Here is an 18,103-nt window from a genome sequence, read left to right on the forward strand (position 1 = left end):
ATGAATTTGGTATAATTTCTAGTGGTTATGTAGCATCTTATGCAGCTCGTAAGCCATCCCTTCAGCAGAGGCAGGACACAAACCACCACTGTCACTACTCTTACAGACCTAACTCCTGCTGGAGTCAAGTCATTAAAGTAAGACACATTAGTGAGTACGCTGGAAGTGTGAATAAAGCTACAATATATTTATACTTCACCAAATATGATGCAAAGATGTCAGAGAGTATAAAAAAAATCCCATTTTGCTCTATGTCAGGTTTTCATTTCATCCTTATTTGAGTCAAAGACCAATTACCCATACTTCACACTCGCTAAGTGATGTGCGTGCACTAGAAATAACATTAATGTGGGAGAAAGGAAGGGAGAATGTCCTGTTAAGAGCAGCTGGATATGCTCACCAGCAAGTGATGCAGAAGCAACTCCCATGAATTTTCCACTCACAGATGTTGATATAAAACTTGACTGGTCTTTAAACCAAAGATCTGCTGTTTCATCTAGGTGTTTTAATCAGATTTCACGGTGAAGTAAAGGTACGTAAACCAAACACAACTTCCTCCAAGCTGTGTTATGTAATGAGAAGTTGGCTCTACCTCTATCACAGGGCGGTAATTTGTAATACCATAATTAAGAGCTGTAGACAAACACCTATATAAAAACGAAACTACACTCTCTTTCATAATATGCATGTGAGATGAAACCCTGCTCAATCCCGAAGTATTTCTCCCCTCTAAGATTTCTTTCTGCCACCTATGTGAACAAAAAAATCCAAGACCAAATTCACTTTTTCTAGCCACTAACCTCTGCCAGCAGGAAAGCTCCCTAGCACACTGTACAAAGGAATGACCAGAGTCTGTGGCTGAAAATCTCAGAGATCCACTCTCATGTTTACAGTGTATGGTGCATACTGCACAGGCTAAAACAGGTACACAAGCACCTGCTTCTGGCACTGGGAGAGATACAAAATAAGAGGCAAGGTTAAGCAGCACAGTGACTGAGGGCTGAGTGCATGTAGTCGTCTGAAACAAGAGGCTGACCATGTCAGTCCTGTGGCTCTAAAGCCAGATGGCCACTTTGTCTCTAAAAGCTTTCCATTTACATTTCAGTGGTCCCTGAGAAGCTATCGCTACCATACTGTCTCAACCAGGTAGTTACTATGCCTCAGCACGGCATGAAGAGTTATTCTGAAGGTTTCCCCTCCTTCTACTTGAACATTACTATGGCTACCTTCTATCAGTAGAAGAAATGGGACTATAAAACCTAGATTAATGTTCATTGAGTAAACACCTCTTTCTGTCAGAAAAGCAGAGCCAGCAGCAATGTCAATCTCCAAACGCTTACAAACTGTACCTATGATAGCACTATATGCACGATATGATATCATAGGTAACAGCTCATTCCACTGCTTAGCAAGCAGCATATTAATAAATACCACTTAGCCAGATTAACTACCCATAAAATAAGAACAATCCAGAACACATAGGCTAGTATCTTCAACACCACAGTAAAACATTAAATAGAGTATTTAAAAATTTCAGAGTAAAGAGCCCCTTTTTTTTTTGCTTTGTGGTAACTACTCAATGCTACCTTTGTATTGTCTTAATCCCAGTTTTTAATAGACGATACTCAACTTCTAGGGGATTCAAACAAAACGTTTACTTGCAGTTGCAAAAACTCTATGGCCCTAAGCCACATATGCTCATCAGTATTGTTTAATAATTCCACTCCGTACAGTTGCACGCCTGTAGCTGCCGCACTCCCATCAGAATAGGCATCCTCATGTGATAGGGTATGTAGGTTAATTTAAATTGCTGGTGAACTTAATGATTTAATTCCAGTCTCTCTTTTTCTTTTCCCCTATTTTTTTGGTGTGTAAAATGATTTAATTATCTAAAACCAAGAAAAGGCTGGAGAGCATTCTTAAGTGATGGGTCATGACGTGATTCACCATTACAAGTAACTGTAATGCTAAATGACAAGCAAGAAAAAAAATACATAAAGTGATTCGTTGACATCTTACCAACAGAACCAACACCTGCAGCTCTGAACTGCCCAAGAATGAGACTTTGCTCACTTTCTGCCAATGCCAACAGCAGCTCATATGCTTCTATGCACTGTTCGCTGAAAGAGAAAAGAAACCACAGAAAATAAAAATCGCACAAAACTCTGCAATTTAGAGGGGAAGAATACCTACAACAGCAACAATAAACCAGATGTAGCTGATGAACTGCACGATTGCCTACTACTTGTCTAGCAGCAGGGATATTGAACGACATAACACACCTAGCTTTTGTCACAAGCATTCATAGTGTCTCCAATACAAATGGTGGTTGACATGATCCCTTCGAGAAACTTTTTTCAGGCCTTCTTAGTACACAAAATACAGTATTCTATACTCTATAACTGTACTATACAAAGTATAGTAAGGAGAAAAGGCAAGAAAAATACTTGTTGTCTTGTCCTGCATGTCAGATTTTCCTCTCTACAACACAACAGCTTCTAACTACAGTTGTGAGTCACTCAGTCATTCCTGTTGCATTCTGATGTTTTTGAAAATACATACATTAATATACCTATTTGCAATTTACATTTCCTTGTAATTTGCTCAAGGCTGATAGTAACAGAATACATTTTTTAAAAGACACACAATTTGTCTTAAGACCAGAACTGCCTGTTCCAAATTAGTTGCACTTGGAGTTAAATAACATCACTTTATTACATATAGTTTAAAGCAAATTTAGATACTTGTAACTAAACACCAAGCAATTAATCCACAATTCCAACTGATGTAATATAAAGTAACTCTGAATTATGTGCAGTACAATACTATTTTTCGGTCCACTGGTCTTGTGAAAGATGCCAGCATAATACAGAGAATCTGTATGTTAAGACTGGATACAGCACAGACAGTTAGAGCCTACACACAACACCTAATTGAAATATTATTACGGTATTTGAAAATTAAGAGATAAATCTGTATATTTCTATTAGATCAATTTCACTACTGCTGGTGAACTAGGGTTGAATTACACTTGCATCAGTAACTTCAGTTCTGTAGTTCGTCAATTAGTTTAACCAAAGGGATGTTTTTTTCAGTGAGAAAATAAAAAGAAACAGTACTACTATATGGCACACCAACAATTCCATTCGCAAAGACTTCTAGCAAGCCTCCCCTCCTCCCTCTCTTTCTGGCTGAGACACCCTCTGCATAGGTACATACCTGTACTGCAGTGCGAGCCTGAGGGCTGTGGCATTGGACTCGTATTTCCCAACAAGCATACTCATCCTCTCGGCATTGCTCTTGCACTCTTCCAGTGTTATTGTCAACAAGTCATTCTGGGATTTCAAGTGCTCAATACGGCTGTAGAAAAGGAAAATGTGCAACCTTCAAGCTTAGCTTGCAAACACTGTCCTGAAAACTCTAGAACAATCATAATTTAAAACAACAAATACCATTTGGTCTACACAATACTTTTAATGAAGATGCCAAAAATCTATCAGTCATGTGTCCCATATAAAGAGCCAAGAGGATAGTAATTTCTCTTAGGACCGCCTCTTCTCCTTCTCCTCTCCTTCCCATAAAATGGCATTGTTACGCTGTCAAAAGCAGCAAGCAGAAAGCTCTACTCTTATTAGCCACCAGATTGTGTAGGACCATTTAGTATTAACTTTTTGCTTAATAGTAATGTATAAATGTAAAATAAAATAAAATAAAATACAGTACATAAAATGTATCTGCCTCCATTCCTCAATTCATCCTGCAACATTTGCTTCTTGTTTTAAGTGGCATATTCATTAGTGCAATGTGTGTGTGTGTGTGTAGGGATCACACAGCTGCACAAATGACCCCTTTCTTTGGAACATCCAGAAAAACCATTTCACTTGAACTAATATTTTGGTTATGATTAGAGAGGTAATCTCCAAAATACAAATGAAGTTTCAATGAGGCAATGAAATCTTCCAAAGTTCTAGCAACAGTCAAACAGAAGCTCATATAAAAACTTAAATTTAATGTTCTTCTCAGTGAGGTTAACTGAATCTGAAAACGGGGCTTCAGAATATCAGCATTACTGTTTATTTTCACTGCTAATTGCACTACACATCAATGTACAATGCCTAATCATGAAAGTTGAACATACACTGAAAACAAACAGGCAAATGATTTCAGAATTTGAGTAGGTAGGATAATGGAGAAATCAGTGCCATTCAGAACTCTAAAATAACTGACAAACACAAAAAGAAGGGTTAGTATACATCTATTCGATGATCACAACACAGCCCTGTATTTCCTAGATGCTAGATCTTCTCACGGGCTTAACCTCCTGTATCTTCTTTGACACCTCCTATAAAGACACATGTAGTCAAAGCATAATTGTGCGGTGCATGGGAAAAAAAGAAAAAAAAAGATGAAGAAAAGGATCACATTTTGCAGCACTACAAAAACATGAGCTACAAACAAAAGAGATATTGTACTAATCAGACTAAATTTGAGATAGCTGTGGGGAAGAGAGAACCTGGAAGGAAACATGCTGAGACATGATTCTCATGTTCCTGATCCACAGTTTTGATTCTATGTGCCAAAGACAACATGGTTTTGATAAAGCTTTATTGAAGGATAACACCAGCAGCATTCTGACTGCAACCAGAAAGCTGCAATCTTTCTTTCGCAGACAGAGGTCTATTTGCTGATGTATATGCCACATCATCACACATCAGTACCTTTTTTGATACAATTAATGCTACAATTCTCTTTTTCCAGGACAAAACAAAGCAAGATAATTCCAAAATGATGGGGAGAAAGTTACGGGAAGTCTTATTTCTAGCAGTGATACCTCTCATGAAAAAAAGACGCCATGTCTGCTTGGTCAGCCATAGAGAAGGATACTCTACAGTGCAAACCATCACAGGTGAAGGTGCCATGCTGATCTCATAATACATGACCAAACTGTCATACTAATGGTAAGAATCCTTAGTATACAATTCCATCTTCTCATCAGCAACTATACTCCATGTTTATCTGCAGCTGCCACAGCTGAGCTGGGAATGAACTAAGAAATGTTCAAAAAGGAGAAACAAGTTTAATAAAGCTAATAGCAGAAAACCTTACCTATTTAATCTCTCTGTCTCCACTTCAAACTCTCGGATTTTACTTTCAGAGATAGCAGATCCATGTGAATAAAGAGTCTGGAAGATTTCCTGGATGTTTGAGCAGTCTTGGAGGGAATGTGCCAAATGTTCAGCCACAGTACTAGACACCTGCACAGGGCAGTTAATAGATCATTGTGAACAGACAACCACTGGATTCCTCCCACAGGCGGTCTGCACCGAGAGCTTCACTTGCTTGCATGCACTCACTTCAAGGCATTCATCAATCAGTTTTTACTGTGAATTTTACATTGCACAGAACATTTACAAGCTTCCACTTTAAGAAGCTATTTTGATTAAAAATTCTACTAACCAAATGGTAAAGCCCACTATTTCATCATGTATTTAAAAGCCTAATATGCAAATTCTTAGTTTTCTTGAAAGCTTAGCAAAAGGTCAGTGATAAGTGAAACGGAAATTCCTCAGTGAAACAAATATTCACACACAGTAACAACAGTGTTACAAATTTACATTGGCATTACAAAGCAACCTGTTGTCTGTTGACTGGAGGTTGTGAAATGCAACTGAAGAGTCTTCTCTTGAAGAGCAGGATCTTGGAAGAACTGACTCCAAATTTATCCTCTTGAAGTCACTCAGAGAATGACTTCTAGCCACCAGTTATGAGAAAATGAGATCTTAATATTATGAGAAAATGAGATCTTAATACAGGTTTAAATATGTTCTGTTGCCACATTTTTCTCAAAAGAACTTCTGAAATTTTTCAGTTCATTCATACATTCATTTAGTAAGAAAACAATGCTGCTTTTAATGGAATATGGGTCATCTTCAGACAGCATCATGCATGCACATAATTATTAGTCCTTACCCCTATGCTGCTGATTTCTGATCCTAAGACAGGTCTATCAGATGATGAAGACTCTGATCTTGTCTTTGACAACTTCACCCTTTCAGCAATCTGTAAGTCAGAATGCTGAACAGGTTACACAGGAACCCACACTCCATAAAGGTTACACAAAATGCACTTGTTCGCTAGCTCCACTTGCAAACTTGAACTACTGTAAAAGTGATACGTGAGAGAATTATAGTCATTAGCGCATAATTCCCTTCTGCAGCTCAAGTTCACGAGCCTGCTTAGGACTCCAAAAAACTCTGGGGAGTCTAGGTATCTCCCAGTTAATCACATGCTTGCACAGCAGCTGTGCAAAATGAAGCCTGCTTTTCCCAGAAAATGGCAAGTGTTACTGCAACACAAAAGAGCTCACCTTGGCTATGGGAATATCATTGCTACTGCTGCTTGTGCTCAGCTCTCCCGTGCTGGGGTTAATGGGTCGATTGGCAGAAGTGAGACGACTTGGGCTTGCGGGGCCTGTTGCCTGCACACTTTGCAAACGTGTTTGCAGTTCCCGAACCTACAATAAAACATAACATTCTGGTTTTTCCACTTTCATGGTTTAAATAGTTTGGAGATTTTCTCATTGTCTGGCAAACCCTAATTGCTTCTGGCTTGAGCGCAGAAGTTGTATTTTGTCCTGTGGTGGCCATGAAGTTTTCATGTAGGGAGAAGATGAAGGGAGGTTGTTTTAAAATTCCATTGTCGTCAGTTTTTTAAACTATTTGCAATGTGCAAATATGTAAATGTAATACCGTAGAGTAATTATTGAAAGTTTCAGCTTGTTTTATGTAACCCTTTCAGTGCAGCTCCACTATATGTATAGAAATTACTCTCTCTGAGATGGAGCTAAGCCTCTAGACAAGATTATGACCCTAAACAAATCACACGAAGAACCTGTTGTTAATGGAAAGCTCTAGTGTTGAAAAAACTTGACATAAATGTATCACAGGATGGCTTTCTCATATTTAAAGGTCAAAGAAATTCAAAGAATAAACACGCTTTCAAATGTACAGTTAATTAAAGCTATCATATAGCGTGTATGTACAGACAAGAAAATATCAGCAAAGTACCCAAACAACAGTCTGCAGAAGCTCTCTGCAGACATACACCACAAACACTGCATGATTTTCATAACACATAACTTGCAGAACTGACAATGAATGGTTTTCGGGACTAAAATGTTTAAAAAACCAATAGCCTGCAGAAGCCAAACTAGAGCTAAGCTGAAGATTATAGTGCTTACTTTGGAATAATACTTAGCAAAGAAAAAATGGTCTGCTTAACACAACAACCATGCCACAAGGTAAAGTGACAGAGCTCATTTCTCCCACAGAACCTCTGACTGTGAGATGAGAGAAGAGGGAAGAAATCATCTGAAAAGGAAATTTCCACAAATATAAAGTGTTTACTTTAATACGCAAGTTTCTATGCTGATTTTGTTGGAACAGTCCATCTGCAAAACAAACTGGTGCAATTTTACTAGTGAAATAGAAGTTCAGTCGATTTGATACACACCTGTAGCATGGAATGCAACTGTGATTCCTATTCTCTAAAATAAGGTAGGATTTTATACTAAATATAATACATTTACACAAAGAACTGATTAAGCAAGCTGAAATGCCTTAATCAAAAAAAATATCAAAATTAAAGCTGCATTAAAGCCTAGCTTTCTTTCACTATAGGGTCACCAGTGCTTTAGCAACCTCTGCTTGAAGAAGCAGCAGCATGTTCTCTGCGCAAACATATACAGATCTCTTCGATCTACTGCACTGAGGAAAGAGTTCAAGCTGTAACCGTCTCCAGTCACCAGAGCAGTACAATTTATGCCTGCTATGATCCCCTACACTCTGATTCTACTTCCCTGAAGAATGCCCCTGTCTCTCCCTCAGCTGTATGCAAACTGAAGGCCAGGTTGCCTGAGTTGCTGTCAAAATAACAGAATTTTTAGGTATCTGCAAATTACAAAAAAAGAAAGAAAACCCTGTGTGTTTTATGTAACGGAGCAGAACAATTGTGTGTTACTAATAGAAAGCTGTTAAGTGGCAATAATAAGAGAACATAAAGGCTAACTATGCTCATAACTTCCCTGTTGCATTGTGGGGGCATGCTACACCTTAAACAAAATGAACCCAAACAACTCCATTGGTCTCTCTGTTAAAAAAAAAAAAAAAAAAAAAAAGGAAGTACACAAAACTTCAAATCAAATCTCCATTGTTTAAAGTAAGTTGCTAAAAAATGGACATGGGTACTTGCCTCAGAATTAGACATCTTAACTCTAATTACATCATGAAGGTAACTGAGCAGAGTGCATAAAGTGCACATTCATAGCATGTGTCTTCTACATATTTGCATCTGAGGCCTCCTTTGTTCAAACAGACATATATAATTTCAACATGGGTACAGCTGCACTAATGCAAACCTTAAGGACAGAAGTGCTCTACTGATACAAACCAATCACTTGAGCTTGTTGATATGCATAAAATGAAATAAACCATGTATGCATGTTTCTGCTTGCAGATGTGGAATGCCAGTGCAGACAGAATTCATACTGTGGCATTTACATCGGAAAAAAAGAGCAACCCCAAAACTTCATTAAATCAAAATCACATTTATTACTGTTTCTTTTAACCCAAGCTGTTCCAAACTAAACGCCCCAAGTGCTTAAGCTGCAGCATTGTTTAAAAGCAAACAAACAGCCAAACCACTAGGGATGTATTTTTCATAAAAACAAATCCCTGCCTCAACGCCTGTCTTAAAAACTGCTGAAATATTCACCTATGCCCAGAAGCTAGTCCTGGCAGATTTCAGTCCAAAAGCAAGTAACATACTAAATTTAAGGGCAAGCAGGAAACACAGTGTTAAAGTTGCTTAAAATGCTAAGCATTCATTTACTCCAAAGTTTAAAACCACTTTATGTAAGGACAATATTATATAAAACTTTAACACAGACAGGTTTCCTTTAGTCTATGTTTTATTACTGAGCAGCCACCATTGGCCATAATTACAAAGCCAATAATTCTTAAGGATCTGTAAAACAACATTAGCAACAGAAAGAAAAATGAACACGGCTAAGACTGCAGCTAGGCAAAGCTTTGCTCAGGAAAGCATTTATAAAAGAAAACTCAGAGCACAGCACAGTTATAAATCTATTGAAGTCATTACTTTAATACTGTATCATAGGAGCAACCACAACTTAAAAGAAACTGCCTGCTTATTCATGCTTCTTGATGTGTTTACTGATTCAGGCCTTCATTTCTGAAATTACATGCTGAATTAATTGCTATAAATAACTGCTCTAACTTTAGCAATGCTGAGTGCTGGATGGTAATTCTGAGCAGGATAACAGGGCAAGTTTGTCTGACCTGTAAAATCACCAATCTCACAAGTCACACATTCACCAAGTCAGAATCTCATGTCTGGGTCGCCCACCCACCAGACTGCCCAGGGACAGTTTAGGTAACTATTTCTGGTCACCAAAACCTCCACCGTAAATAGAGCAGTATGCACCATCTCCTCAGAAAGTACTTTTCCACACTAGTAGTAATTCTAAGGAAAAATAAAGGAAGACCAAAGAACAAGAATAAAGAAAAAAAAAAAGTTCACAAGAGCAAGTTTCTTCTCTGAATTGGTGAAGGCATGGATGATGAATCGACTACCTCAAAAAGTATGATTAAAAATTGTCTGACCACACCAGCTCAATACTTCTACCAGCTTTAGGAGTCATTACTAATGTAATATAAATTATTTTGAAGGTTACATTTATTACTAGAATGAAAGCAACTGCAGTACTGCACATGAGACAAAATAAACAATTTGAGAAGGGAGAGAAAGGAAGGGCAGATCTTATAGCAAATAGATGACAACATTGGCAGAATCCAATGAGGGAAGAGAAGGAATGAAACAAAACCAAAAAAGTTCCACTGAAAGACAAGGAAGTATGGATTTGTGAGCTGGGGAAGAAATTAAAGAAAGATTTCTTTAGCCCTTGCAACATACTCTTTTAAAGATGGAAATATCCAGCATGCAAAAATTGCCATAAAATCCTAAACCTCTAAACTGAGATGGAAAGTGGCCGAGGGGCAGATTTAATTATATGATCAGGAAAAAAAAGGAGGAGGCGAGAACAGAGGAAAAAAGAAGAAATCCAGGGAAACATCTATGAAATCCACAACTGCAAAAAGGAAAGACCAAAGATCTTCTGAACAGCTGGAAGAAGTCCAAAAAATTACGGAAGTATAGAAGTGCAGAAACCTTGACAAGAGCAGGAGCAGGGACATTAAGTGAGACACAAAGCAACAGAGCCATTTGACTTCAGATCAATAGATAGCCTAGGTACCAAGGTTAGTCAGGTGCAGGCATACATTCTCAAGTTATTAATATAAACTGAAATAACTGAAAATATTATCTATTAATATTTGATACTTAGCAATATGAACCAATTGTTTAGCTGCATTTCTAACTTTTATCTTAGAATGCCAAAATTGAAGTAGGAAATAGGGAAAAATAAAGCATAATTTCTCATGTGTACTTTAGGATCTAAACAAAGAGAGCAAGGGCAGAAGAGAAAAAGGGGCTGGCACACTACAGTAATGTTTGACATATGAAGAGTTCATAAGTGATTAATAGACATCATAGACATGTTTGCAGAAATGCATGTTGGGTTACAGAAAATACTCTGGTGGAATATACTCATTATCTGTAATCACGAATCTAAGAAGTATGTTCTTACTCTTTTCACACATGCATACTCACAGCTAGCTACGTGGTTTGTTAACATATCCTAAATAAAACCACACAGCTACAAACTGCCTGTTTTTTTCCACTGATTTCCACATTCAATGGATACTTGCTGCTTTTGTTCCTAAACCAGTTTCAAGTAAGGGGCATGCCTTTGATTCTTTTCTTTCTACCCTACTTGTCACCTGTTTCATCATGCAGTATCTTCAAGCACTTCAAATAATAACATTTTTTTACCCCAGCATTTCAATACTGCTTCAGGTTTTTCCCCTGTTATACAGAGGAGGAAGATGGAGTACAACAAACCACAGGAAGCTGAAGCTACCTCTCATACGTCCCAATTTACTCATGCATAGTGCAAATCTGTGGAGGGGAAGATGGAAAACAAAACACCGGTGTGACAATTCAGGCCGCTCCGAGTGGCAAGGGCCCTTCCCAGACTAAAGCACCCCTAACCTTTCAGTCAGGCTTAGCGGAGATTATTTTCAGCCAGATAATTTTCAGTCCCCTTTAAACTGTGAGTACCAGACCTAACAAGGTCTAATTTCCTACAGGTTGTCTGTTGTGGTTGACCGAGTATGGTAACGTTGTCTCTGCTGGTATTTTTATAAGGGCCATCTCCACAATGAATTCTCTGGAGCCGAATGAGCTTGGACCTGCACTCATCAGTTCAAAGGAGGCACTTACAGAACATCTCTCCTCTGCAAAGATGTTTACTTTCAAGAAATAAGTAAGAACTGAATTGTCACTAGAAGCGCTACTTCTCTGGCAGACCTGAAAATCAATCTGCAGAACAATTATTTTGAGAAAGAGAACAACACGCAGACACAAGCGGCTACGGGAAAACCAATATGCTACTCGGGTTTATATATACAGCTTTTTTAAGTAGCAGGAAAGGCTACAGTGCACTGGGTGATAGAAATATGTTACCAAGCAACCCGTCCTCTGCTTTTGACACATTTCGGACAAAAGTCCCTCAACGCAGTGCTCCATGAGGAATGATACGGGCTCTGCACCTCTATAAAGGATGCAAAGCAATAAAACCCAAGGATGTGGCAAGACATGACATGGGAGGTGAAGGGTGGATTCCCTAAAAGCTCTGAGCACAACTGTGTTCTGATCCAGGCTAGCACATGGCAGAAACACACACAAGCAAGGGCAGTAAGCCTATCTCAGGTACCTTTCTCTCGTCTAGTTTCAGTGCGATCACTGAGCATTTGCATACAAGCCTGGAAACAGCAGCACAGCTCTAGTTCATTAACAGCTAAGCAGAGATACTGCTGCACAAGCAAATACCGTGCAACTGCAGGAGGCGGAGACTGGAAAGGGCTTTTGGCTGCTACCTCAGGTTCCTGGTGCACACGAGAGACAAGGAGACAGAACAGTTCCAGGATCACTTCAAACTGTGCAAGCTGATAATAATCTCTAAAGGCCCAGAACGTATCAGTGTTCCCAAGCAATCTGAATGATACCTCCTGATCCCAACATGAATGATGGCAAAACAAGGACAGTCAAGCAGCTCCTGCCAGCTTTGTGTCATCTGAGAACAGCTGGGCTCAGGAATGCCTGTGAGGCCAAGGACCGGACTCCTGCTGTGGTCTGGGTAGCTTTCAACTCCTTGCAAAAACAAGGTCTTTTGGGAGAGCCCTGATGCTAAAATGAAGCTTCTTGGACTGGGGGCAACCAGGCAGCTGGAGGGATCATGCATTAAAATGCACTCCTCTGCAGATTATGTTTTCATGAAGGTCTTAAGTCGAAGATAGCTAAAATACTAAATCTGTTCTTGTTCTGGTCAGTTTGGTGAATTCAGCCAAGTTTGGAGCAGATACAGAATAATCCTCACAAGTAAAAGCATTTGATTAACTGAAGATGTTGACTTATGGTTTGTGCAGGGAACAGACATAAGAGACTTACAGAGCTGGAACCACCTTTTCACTTAAGACTTAGTTCTTCAGAACAGCTTCAGGGAAGCCTGAACACTGTGTCCACACCCAGTGCTTCTTATGTCAATGGGCTGGCTGGGGCTGTGCTGAGGCGTTACTCCTCTGGCAGCTTTCATAGGCAGTAATTAAAAAAAACCACAACACTTACTTTGGAGCCATAATGGAGTTTACATGCTCTATCAGTGCTGCTCATCTGACTCCCCCAGTACAAGAGATTTTGTGTAAGAACACAAATATTACTACTTCTGCTACTGTTTAAGCCTGTTACTACATACAGCAGTTGTAAATAGTGCTGACCTGATTACAACCTTATTCTCATGTATCAATAATATTAATCCCATGAACTCATACAGGGATTCAAGATTATGGTCAGCTGTGTGTAAGCAGTTTCTATGGCATTGACTGGTTCAAACTTAAGGAGATTCTATTTTTAATATGGCAATATCATACAGAGGTAAAATAAACCTCTGCATTATGAAATTAGCTGCTACACTGCAGGCACCCTACAGAAATAAGCAATTACCTCATTTACTAATGACCCACCAGAAACAAAGTCCCTATGTATGTTGTTTCTTAGCTACTGTTCTAGAAAGCTGCTCAATCTGTTAACTGAGCGCAGTAAATACCTAATGAAATTAAATCTCCAACAAGCCTGAGAAAAATGTATTGAAAGCACTCTGCTTGATTACAGGCACTGGTCTAAAGTAACAGACCCATTGATCTGGTCAACTTCAAGCTTGTTCACTTCACCCAATTTAATTTGAGAAGAACAATAACTAAATTTTAGTTGGATCTACTTCCCCACTCTCCAGGGAAATAACCTGAAGTGATTTTGAGTTCAGGTGGCATACAGAAAATTTAATAGGTCAAAGAAAACATTTATTATGTTGCAACTATGGACACAAAGTTACATTAAAAATGCAAAAAACTGTTTCCAGTGCAACAATTACATAGTGCTGCTGACAGGGTCATATACCAAGAACAAACTTCTCTGGTGGGGGCAACAGACCAGTTGTTCTGCAAGTTCAGTATGATACTAAAAACATGTTTCAATAAAGTCTGCTACAGGTGCGAACAAATGAAACAACTGAAACAAAAAACCCTGTCAGCTGTGCCTGAATATAGAGGCTGCTTGATTTTGTTATGCCCTGTGCCAATCCAACCTTAACCCTTTGTCTACCAGGCAAGACATCTATCCAATCCGTCCAAGAAAAATCTCCTTAATTAAAGAAGAATGAATATTTAAACTGCCTTGCTGTATATGAAAGGCAGCTCACAATCTCTCCAGAGCAATTCATCATTCACCCTCTCCAGGGTCAGTGGCCTGAACACAATTCGGGTCGGTAACTTCCCACTGCTGCTATCATCCAACAATTGCTCTAGCCACTTACATGAAACAAGTTGATGACCTCAATTCTGTCTCCACCAGAGATGCTTCCGTAACACACAGACATCAGTAACACATGCCGTGTCCCTGCTAACAGTTCCAACAGACAGACCAGCAACTACTGGATCAGCATGATTAATACTATCCTTTTAGTCCTGGGCCCTGCCTATACTAAGGAAACTGAAAAATTCAATAATACAGCCAGTACTTGTGTGGCTCCACAAATGCTTGGTTAACTAGGGACTCCAATACAGACTGACCAAGTCAAGCGGTGTCTGCATACACAGAACTAAACAGGATTTTCCATATTATCCCGTCCAACCCTCTGTTACTGCTGGCATCCAGACAAAACGTCACGGTTTTGTGCAGAGATACTAAGGCTAGCTCTAGAATTAACACAGCTGTATTAACTGGGCCAGTTAAGTATGCTTTTTTGCTTTCCTTCGGATACAATCCTAATGAAACAATCCTGGTTCTAATAGGTATACCTGTGTAGTCGTACACTTCATTATACAAATTTTAATAATTTAAAACTCCGTTTTCAAAATACTTAAGTCAGTAGCCTTACTCCTTACTGCTTCTTCAGAAACACAACCCCCTTGTCTGTTAGACACCTCAGTCTGATTTCTGGCCTAATACAGCCATGAGTGGTTTATATTACTCTGTTCTTGATCCAGTTTTGTCCCTAAGTTCGAACAGCTATTAGCTCCCATTCTTACTTGCTTTCTCCAGCACACGTTAAGAGAAACTGAACTCAGATTTTGCTTTGCCAAGTTGAACAGGACAATCTCATTAAGTCACTTCTCCAAGTAAGCTGCCCATTTCTCTGACAATCTTCTACATCTTTTTTTGCCTATTTAAACTGAAACTTTTCAAACGTAAGAAATAAGAACTACATATGACATTCCAGATCAGATCTCACCACTCTTCAGAAAGACTTTCCAGTCTCTACTAGAAATAACTTACCTGCTACATTATAGGACTGAATTTGCCACCATGCATCAACAGTTCAGCCATGCTGGTCCCTAAGGGTACAATCACCAATTCTTTCCCCTTTTCAGTTTTTTAACTGAGGAGCCCCTGGCTGTCAGCATAAATTCTTGCTACCAATCTTTTATGCACCTTAACTTGCATTCCATACTTCTCAAAACCTACTTTTTTTCCTATTAATTTTATCCTCAAGGCCATCTATTTTTTTTTCTCCTTTGATATCCCAACATTAATGTGGATCATCTGTAGCGTCATTATCTGCATCTGTGTAAGCAAATTTCACAGGCGCACGCTTCTATTCTCTGCTCGCTTGCCCTCCCCCCACAATCCTGCAATAATTTACCAGCTACATAAATGCTCCTTCTGTAGCTCAAAGGGTAGTACTGCCACTGTTTAAAAAGAAGTGTCACTATAAAAACAGTCCAAAAACTTCAAGACTGAAAATGACTTACACTCATGATATATAAACCCCCCTAAATTCTATAAAGGAAAAGCTGAAGTGGTCTTGTTTTATATGATAACAGATTAGTATCCTTCCTTCATCACTCATACCTGTTTTTAGTGTTAAGAAAGGCTAGGCAGTTTCTCAAAGGTAATTTGTGGCTCAGTAGCTGAAGACTGGAAGTTTCACACAATGCAGCTTCATGATAAAATGTACAGTCACTACATAACAATGTTGTTTTAGAAACACAGTATTTGCATAACAGGTTGATCTGCTGCCAGTAAGTAAAGAGCAACACTTCCAATAATTTTGCCGAGATACAGTGGTCTAACTTGTCACTCAAATTCAACATGAACTTGAAACTACCTGTTTTTAAAACAAATTTATTTCATATCCAGCCAAAACTCTGCAGCTTTAACAGGGACAAAGTCAACTCATTTTAAAAGTAACAGAGATTGAGGTCACATTCTCTTGGATCTTTCATCTTTTTTTTGAACAAATTTCCAGGGTTTTTTTACTTTGGACTCCATACAAAGCACAAGGCCTTTGCCTGACCTTGCAGCATCATAAAACATGGACAGGGAAGCAGGACATGGCTGTGACTACCCATTGTTCAGTTCTGAGAATTATTACCCACTGACAGGAGTCCTACTCTTTTTCTTTCTCCTAATCACAAATTGAATTCCCACCAAAAAACAAAGAAATATTTGTTGTTCACAGGGAAAAAAATGCCTCACAGCAAAATTCACTACATCAACATCTGCTTTCTCTATTGACAAGTTACACATGCTTCCTTGGAGATTAGTATCAGGTTTTCTGTTAACACATGATTTCTGACATCAGGTTGTTGCACACCTTGGCGGTTCATCACCCACTGTTTTTCAATTATGTTCAGTTTTGTCCTAGTTCTGCAATTTGTATAGCTCAGCTTTAAAAAAAAAAAAAGCTCTACAGTCAGTACAGGAAGTGAGATTAAAGAGAATCGTGTTCTGGTGACAAAATTACACAGGCTAGGAGGAACAAGAAGCCACCATCTATGTAGCAGCCTTACCCTTCTACGCAGTCTGTCCCTTTCTTCACGAATAGCATTCATGGTGGCCTTGGTCCTGTTGAGCTCCTCCTCTTTGCTACACAGCATGGCTGTGAGGCTCTCATTTTCTTCCCGCAAGCCAGCTAGCTCCTTTTCCCATCGAGATCTCTCTTCAGACAGACTTGGATAAAGGTCACGTCCCAGTACACCCTCAATCTCTTCAACGGTCTGCAAAAATACAGTTGTCAAAAAACCAGAAAGCAGCAGAGAAAGATGATTGAACAAGACTAATTAATGGTAGACAGGACAGAAGTCTGTAACAGGCAACTGTATATACTTACATGTATACACTCAGCCCTGCAACACCATCAGTTTGCTTCTTTTGTTTGTTAAGTTATATCAAACAAAATTATTGCTCGTTCTGACAGTTTGGCCATTTTATTAAAATATTTCATATTAACCAACACCAAAGTAGATGGACGTTTTATATGCAAATAAAACCTACGTTACCTGTGACTGACAGCAAACGCAGGAGTTTAATCTCAGATCACTTTAAAACAGATTAATGGCTCCTTGCCATGGGCAAGCAAGGATGAGCACTGTGCTTATTCTCTCCCTGAATGAGTAACAAGCAGAAAGTAGCAGCCTGTGAACGTGCATGGCATGGGGCCTTTCTTCGTTCTAGTCCAGCTCCACAAAAGGGCAAGGAAAAGAGTGGGACAGTAAAAAAAAAAGAGGACTCCTCTTTCCCACATCTCTGAGCATGTTCTTTCCAAGAAAGAAAATTGGCCTTGGCTAGGCTTACCTTATACCAGATGATGTTACAGCCCTTCCAGTGCCTAAGAAAGGCTGGGTTTCCCAGGACCATATCACACCATTCAGCATGTCATCCCCCATCCCCTTGTTCAGAACTATGGCTTGGAGGCACCATTCAGCACCTTCCACCGGGTGAAACTAAACTACAAAACCACACCACCAGCAAGGGAATACTGCCATACCTAAACTTACCGTCAGACTGGTCATTCAACATGTTAAAACACAGTCTAACACTCTACGTGCTGGGTAACCACATGCAGTTCTGATTCTATTACACAGCATATGCCACTTGTGTTAAATTTTTTCACTTATGGAAGACCTTTGCAACAAGCAAAACCCCTCCAAATGTTGTTTATAAGCTTCTGAATCTCTCTGAAAGCAGTTTGCATTAAAATGGTAGGAAGAAACATGGAAAATAAATTAGTGTATGATATAACTAGCAACCTAGAAAGTTTCATTTCATTGGATAATGCAAGAACAAACTACTGCTAAAGCCTATACTTTTAAGTTTAATATGGAAGATAGATAACTCATGTACCAAGGTTAAAAATAGTCTATTTGGTTGTTTTATTCAGAAGGACTTAATTTCTATATAGAACAAAAATTACTAACTGAAGTTTATGTCCTTAATCGGGGAGGGTCTAAAAGAACCAACTACAGTACAGCTGAAAATGATGAACCAATTTGAAAATACAACTCCACTTTCTTCCTGCAAGAAATCTTCCCCATGTTGTCAGCACTGTCTGACACTGAGGTATCAG

General features: G+C 39.0%; 1 protein-coding gene across 3 annotated transcripts in view; it reads right to left on the reverse strand.

Moving 5' to 3' along the window:
- The window catches only part of MCC (MCC regulator of WNT signaling pathway), a 715,741-nt gene that overhangs the window by 35,772 nt on the left and 661,866 nt on the right, over positions 1-18,103 (reverse strand). For all 3 annotated transcript variants that reach the window (XM_080371226.1, XM_080371228.1, XM_080371227.1), the window contains 6 exons: positions 16,548-16,754; positions 6,368-6,514; positions 5,971-6,060; positions 5,107-5,255; positions 3,220-3,360; positions 2,020-2,120 (listed from right to left, as the gene is read on the reverse strand). In XM_080371226.1, coding sequence (XP_080227352.1) covers positions 2,020-2,120; positions 3,220-3,360; positions 5,107-5,255; positions 5,971-6,060; positions 6,368-6,514; positions 16,548-16,754 — 835 coding nt within the window. The remainder of the gene's footprint in view (positions 1-2,019; positions 2,121-3,219; positions 3,361-5,106; positions 5,256-5,970; positions 6,061-6,367; positions 6,515-16,547; positions 16,755-18,103) is intronic.

Source organism: Falco punctatus (genome assembly GCF_963210335.1).
Source record: "Falco punctatus genome assembly, chromosome: Z".
NCBI lineage: Eukaryota > Metazoa > Chordata > Aves > Falconiformes > Falconidae > Falco > Falco punctatus.